The 6,900-nt window shown below is 30.7% G+C and overlaps 1 protein-coding gene across 2 annotated transcripts in view; it reads right to left on the bottom strand.

Annotated features, from left to right (window-relative positions):
* LOC106459641 (hsp70-binding protein 1-like) overlaps positions 1-6,572 on the bottom strand; it is an 8,160-nt gene extending 1,588 nt beyond the window's left edge. The window contains exons 1-5 of one of the 2 annotated variants that reach the window (XM_013919273.2): positions 6,348-6,572; positions 2,557-2,690; positions 1,477-1,663; positions 1,146-1,367; positions 679-834 (exon numbers count right to left, since the gene is read on the bottom strand). In XM_013919273.2, coding sequence (XP_013774727.1) covers positions 679-834; positions 1,146-1,367; positions 1,477-1,663; positions 2,557-2,679 — 688 coding nt within the window. In that variant the 5' untranslated portion in view covers positions 2,680-2,690; positions 6,348-6,572. Of the gene's footprint in view, positions 1-678; positions 835-1,145; positions 1,368-1,476; positions 1,664-2,556; positions 2,691-6,234 lie in introns of both variants that reach the window. The other variant, XM_013919272.2, reaches the window with a different exon arrangement.
* Between the last annotated feature and the right edge of the window lie 328 nt (positions 6,573-6,900).

The following is a 6,900-nucleotide window of genomic DNA, read 5'->3' as shown; positions in this document are numbered from 1 at the left end:
ACAGTTTTTAAGGTTAAAGTCCACCTGAACGAAATTTGCTGAACCATCGTTGACACAATGTTCAAAACATTTTCATAAACATATTTTATGTTCTTTATGACTACAGAGGAATTGTTTCCCTTGTATTTAAACAGCATTACATGCCGATTGTTTGTCTCGTCATGTGCCATCACTATAAGGGAATAGAGTATACTAAACTTTACACACTATACAGGCTACACTAACCTGACGTCTATGTGGTTTGTTTAACTATTATATGTGATGTACGTTTTTTAGGGGGTGGTTAATGAAAATGTTCCAAAAATGCTACATTAATTTCTTGATGACCTAATATAACGAGTAATTATATTAAACTCAAGACACCATAGAAAGGTGATGTAAAATAGAAAATGGGCATGGCAGAGCAACTAAATTTCATGTTACCCAGACTAGGAGATTGAAAATTTATTCAAATATCTCCTCTTGAAATTAAGAAATTGGAATTTGTTTTATAAACTATGTTTTTATGCCAAGTTTATTTATTTTGAATGTAACTCTAAAAAACAAGTCATGATATGCACACTTTTACCTACTCATATCATCAGAGTTCTTGTGTAGTCAACAGCCTTTTTTTTTCATAAGTTTGTTTAAATATAATTGGATAAACTTATTTGGAATAAATATTAAAATAACTTTTACCTCTAAAGGCAGGTTCTTGAGAACAAAGATTAGATAACAGGAAACAAGTTTTTATTTTCAATTTCTCTGCAGGAGATTGAAGTGCTCGAAGAAGAACAGAAAAGCCATCTGTTTTTTCCATCACCTGTTGAGCTTCAGAACATTGTCTACACAGACCTATTAGTAGTTATACATTGAAAGAACATTTAGAACACAATATACATTAAGTTAAGTAGTACTGAATAACCTTAAAATTTGTGTTGAATAGTGTAAATGAGATCTCTTAAATAATTTAACTAAAAAACTATGCTGTAAATATCTGGAAATATAAACATTACACTTAGAACTTCTATAAACATGTCCACATTTTTCATAGTATCTTAACACTCTCAATACATTCCACTTATAAGCAAATTATCCTATACTTTGATAAGTGAAAAAATATTTAATATTAAAAACTAAACAATTATATTGAGACAGATAGTTACAGGATATAGCATAGAGAGCTTTCACTTTAACTAGTTCATCGGGATCGTGGTCTAAGACATTCAGTAAAGTTACCACCAGATGATGCTCTATGGCTACTTTCTGACAGTATGGATTATTCTGGACAAGTTCAGCTACTAGTTCTGCTGTTAAAGCTTTGACTTCTGTATCTGGTTCTCTCAACAGAGACTGCAGAACTGAAAATCCTCCAAGTTTGTGAAAATCTATTGGAAATTTTAAAAATATTTACTTCAGTGTTATGCAGTAAAACCAAAGTATGAAATGTGATTTCTAACTGTTATTAACAACAAAATAAAAATAATCTTTTCATACCTATAGCATGATCAATGGAATCCACAAAATTTAGGAGTTTCTCCAGAGCTACTTTTTGCTCAGCAAAAACATCATCATCAGCTTTTTCATCATTGATACCATTCCTGAGAATCTGTAAACATTTCTCCATCTCTTCAACAACAGAGACTGTCATGCTCTCTAAGGCTTGCTCAAGCCACTCTCTCCTCTGAAATATGCAAGTCAGTAAATAAATGTCTCGTACAGATGATGAAAAGCTTATTTATAAAATAGTAATGAATGGAAATTATATGTAGACATTTTTTGTTCATTTGTAATAAATACTGAAAAAAATTAATTTGAAAATGTACAAACTTAAGTGATTACTTGAGTTTAAGTAATAATGATCATCATCTGCTAGTAATGTAATTATACAATAGAAGAGAATGACATCATAGACACTATGTGAAATGAAAATATGAATTAGTCATCCTACAGAAATTTCTTTGATTTAACTATAGGATTTTTAAATACAAATATGACAATGTCAAAGTATAATACATACAAAGAAGTATGGCAGCAAAATACTTAAAAGAAATATTATGGCTGCTGCTATACATACTACTACTTAAGATAGCCTGGTATTATTCTACATGAGATCATTATTACAAGTATGGTCAAGAAGAAATGCCTGATTGAGGAAATTAACCAGTACAAACCAACTTGTTTTTTTACTTGAAGTATCAATTTACTAGTGTGTGCACACTGCTATGAAAAGTAGATTGATAATATATTCTAGACTTAACAGATACATGTGGCCAAAAAACAGGATCTATCTTTAGTTATTTTTATTTGAAAATAGTTTAACATTGCCACTCCCATATGCTTTTAATCATACTGTTATCAGCTCAAATTTATGTAAATTATAAAATAAGTAAAAAATACATTAAAGATTTCTATCTTATAAAAATAGCATATGCAAAAAAAAATTATATATACACAAGTGTTAACAGTAAATACAATCATTTTCTATGCAATTCTTTAACTAATTATTAGTATGAGAAAAAAAAATTGTAATTCCATTTACAATAAAAACCAGAATGAAATATTCTGTGGACATACCTCAGGATCAATTAAGGAAGCATCTGTTGGACGGGTTGAATCTTCAGCTTCAGTGTTTTCTGTACAAAACCTCAGCAGACCCTGTAGGTTCCTTGGATGGCGTCTGTCTTCTCCTTCACTCATCCTGCTTAAATCTATAGAATTATTCAGCAAAAGAATAATATTCATAAAAATATTTGAAAAACACATGCCAGGTTTATGAATTTTTATCTATACAGACATGGATTAAAAGAAATCTTCATAAAGCTGTTTAAAACTGCTAAGGGATTAAGAATATGCCTATCATTAGTCTGATTGACAAATGAAATAGGTTTAAAAAGCAAACTTGAATATTAGACTGATTTAGTTCTGAATCCATAGTCATTCTTTGAAAAAACAAAGGTAATTATTTTTTTTTTATTATAAACGTGAAATAGTTTGCTAGATAATGTGTGTATGTTATTTGTTGAAATTATGGATGTATATGTATGGTTATGAAGATATATGGGACACATTAAGACAAGCCTCGACAAATATTTTCAGATCTAGTTATCAGCCCAAAAACTCAGGATCCAGGTGTGCCCAACCTAACTTCACTATTGTTTGTACTGGGAAATGGTGGATACGTATATTTATTTATTTTCACAGCAATGAGTACATGCTAATAATCACGATATCAGCAACCTCTTGATAGTATTGCCTGAACTAATTGCCTTTGATCCTGTCTGAGTCTAAACATGTGCACTGATTGGTTGAATTGAGAGAGAGAAGAAAAACAAAATGGTGTGAAATTAGTAACATGTTGTGCAACCGCAGCACTTTATTCCTGAAAAAAAAAAATGAAGAAGTGTTGAATCCACCATTAAAATCATGGAAACAAAGTTCGATTTAGGACTGAAAGAATGCTAAAATAGTTCCGGACGTCCAAGAGTCCAGAACTATTCTAGATTCAAGTTATATTTAGCACAGCTCTACACCCAAATAAGATGGCTGAAAATACTAGGCACCATGATGAAATCTTTAGTTGCCATGGCAACTTGGCACTGAGATTTTGGTAGACCTGCATTAAGACCCCCCCTCCCCAAACCCCTTTATGCTTTGTTTTATTGTTCAGGTGATTACTTCAATGGACAAATTTCTTTATTATCTTATCCATTAAATTCATAAATTATGTTTACTCGGTTAATTTAAATCCTTGGGCCATGTTTCTTAAAACTTCTTGACTTCCCCAAAGCACTAGATAGAACTCTTAATTAAAAGTTGTCCAAAACAATTGAAGTCCTTCAGAAAAACTGAATCTAGTTAATAATTCCTTTTATCTTCAATTACAAAAATAAATCACTTGCTCTAAGCTGTACAACAATGAGGAGATTTTCCTTTCACAACCTCCTTAATATTTGCAATGTAAGAAAACCATGTCTATTCATTCTACAAGTTCCAAAACAGTCTATAGCTGTTCTAGTCTATGCAATTCAACCATGACAGAAACTTGTATGTCATGGTCTCACTAATCACTGTGAGAAAATGTATGGCATACCCTTTCAGGGTGAGAGAGAAACTATATGTATAACAATGATTTATAATATTTAAATAATATACCTTGTGAAACTTTTAATAACTGTTCTAGAAGAAATTAATGAATAACAACAAGGTGTATTATTTCAAAGTAAATGAGTAATAAATATTAAAATGCTTAAAATTACAAGACATCTAACTGGAAGAAACCATAGCAGAGTATGCCAAACAATTTGACCACTATGAACCTTATTCATGATCTAATAAAGCATCTGAAGTCTACTAATCAATAATTTTTAAAACTGTTGTTTGAGAACATTGAGTATGTCCAGCAATATTAGCAAGTTATGTACATAACACCGGTTTGTCTTCTTTTTTCCCTACTGACTGCCTTATTATAATCTGTATTTGTACTTTGCTGTATGGAAGTAAATAACACGGATTGTGTCACGAATAATTTACTACTTGCCCAACTGGAAGCAAGCACACCTCTGAAGGATGATAAATATCATAAATGTTAAGTCTTGACTACTATTTTATTTTCATTGTCAATATGCAGAATTGAACAACCTTTTGGTATTGCCAGCTCCAATGGCTTATACTTTTGGCATGTTTCTCTCGTAATGGCAAAATTCCAGTCACATATTCTGAGTAACATATTTGAATACCTTGTGCAAAACTGTACAGTGACATGAAACACAATATAGGAACTTGTTCACTCTGAGGCAGCCAAGTGTGCTGCAGGTTTGCTGAATTACAAGAAGGTGAACAGCTACTATCATATATGACAAATATATGTAGGAGCACATAACATGATCTTAATGGCTATACTTATACTACCACCATGATGCATACCCAATCATGTATTTTTGAGTCTCAATTTCAAAGAGGTTATCTTGTAATGATAGCTATCATTGCTCAGGTTATTTTATCACTAAATAAATATAGTTGATTGATTTAAAGTATTTTGAGCCCAAAATTAGTTACTGTTACAGATCCCTAGATAATTCTACATTCTGAAATGTATTCTGAATTTTGTGTTTCAATATAGCTTGGGCTGATAATAAAGTTGAGAAGTATCAAAATTACCAACATGTTTGATAGTATCTCTCTATCAATTTCATGAACTGTGGATTCATAGTGTTAATGGCATTAAAATCATGTTATGACAAGTATAAATATATATCCACTACAATAAAAATAAATTTATGTTAACTGTTATGGTTATTTGAGTATACTTATAATGGAAATTAAAACAAATTAGTCACATGTTTATGACCTTTTTTTATCTTAGCACTAACAGTTAATGACATTATGGTATGAATGCCTTTACTAGTGGTGCATGATTATATTTATGGGCAGCTTAAGAATATGATGAGTGTAATTACTAGTCATGAGTAACTGAACTGCTCATGCTTATCAATTATATGAATATGAAAGTGACTATATCTGTTTAGTCATTGAGCAATGATTATTGTTAGCAAATATAATCCACCTAATACTATTGTAGTAGGACAAATATAATTGAATTATTGATGTTGACAATTGCAACAAATGTAAAAAAAAATCACACTCAGTTACACTATACTAAAAATAAGATGGCCATATTTTGTTAACTAAAACCTGGTGTACTTTGATACATTATTTTACTTATAATCACTATAATTCCAGTACTGGAGAAGCTTGCTGTGATAGTGACAGTTGTATTTATCTATGAATGTATCTATTTTAGGATTTTCTTTCTATTCTAAGAAAGAAAGAAAATGTTTTTATAACATTATGTCGTAGCTATGGGACTGCACCTACATAACGATGCTATCTCAGCTAATAAAAGTCTACTGAATATTCATTGTTATTGTATTTTTGATGTATACTTCATAATATATACAACTTTTATAAGATAGGAAATGTAAGGTATTTCGGGCATTTTTCTCCCGGAGACATATGGTCACCCTACACTACACACCATTAGTATCAATACTATTACTAGTTATTATGATTTAGGCCTACGCCCTATAGGCTACACCAAGCCTTAAGTTAAGATACAACCAACAAAACCTAAGTGCATGAAATGATGATTGCAATCATTGGGTATCATTTTTTAAGAAGAAATGTCTTTTACCTTATAACTACTCTCTTTTGACGTTAATGTTTTATGCAATTTTAATTTCATGATCAACTTACCTTTTTGATTGCCAAAATAGATTTCACAATACTCACGCTTACCTGGCAATATCTATTATTACTATACTATAGTATACAGTATTTGTCACTACAACAAGTACAAGTAAACTTACGATAAATATCAAGGGGTGAACTACTGTAGTTTTTATAAGGACCTTCCTAAAAAACTAATATTACGTAATCTACACCTAAAAGTGTTTTGAAGTGCTAATTAGTTTTCGATTTCACGTATCGTCATACAACTTACTAACAATAATATTAAACATTACTAACGCCTGCTTATATATTTAACCCGCTTAGCTGCAGATACCATCAAGACTCGACTCCACTCACATGGTCTGTTTTCTTATTGGATAAAGGTTGAATGATGTCATAGTTGTATGTAATAGCATTCTCTCGATCTTTCTAGAAGACTACATTAAAAAAGAAGTATACAATAAAAACGAAATCATAGAATGTAGATGGAGAGAATGTAAACAAATACTTTGAAACAAACAGTATTTTACCATTATGAAGAACCTAATGGTAAAAAAACAGAAAACATTTTCCACCTCTAATTCATTATTATTTTAAACTTAAAATGAGTTTTAATAAAAATGGAATCAAAATGCACAGACCAATAAATTTATACACAACGCTTAAAACATTGAACTACATATGCTTGCG

This window comes from Limulus polyphemus, unplaced genomic scaffold (genome assembly GCF_000517525.1).
Source record: "Limulus polyphemus unplaced genomic scaffold, Limulus_polyphemus-2.1.2 Scaffold641, whole genome shotgun sequence".
NCBI lineage: Eukaryota > Metazoa > Arthropoda > Merostomata > Xiphosura > Limulidae > Limulus > Limulus polyphemus.
Note: the sequence above shows the minus strand (reverse complement) of the source record. Positions and strands in the feature narration are given on the sequence as shown.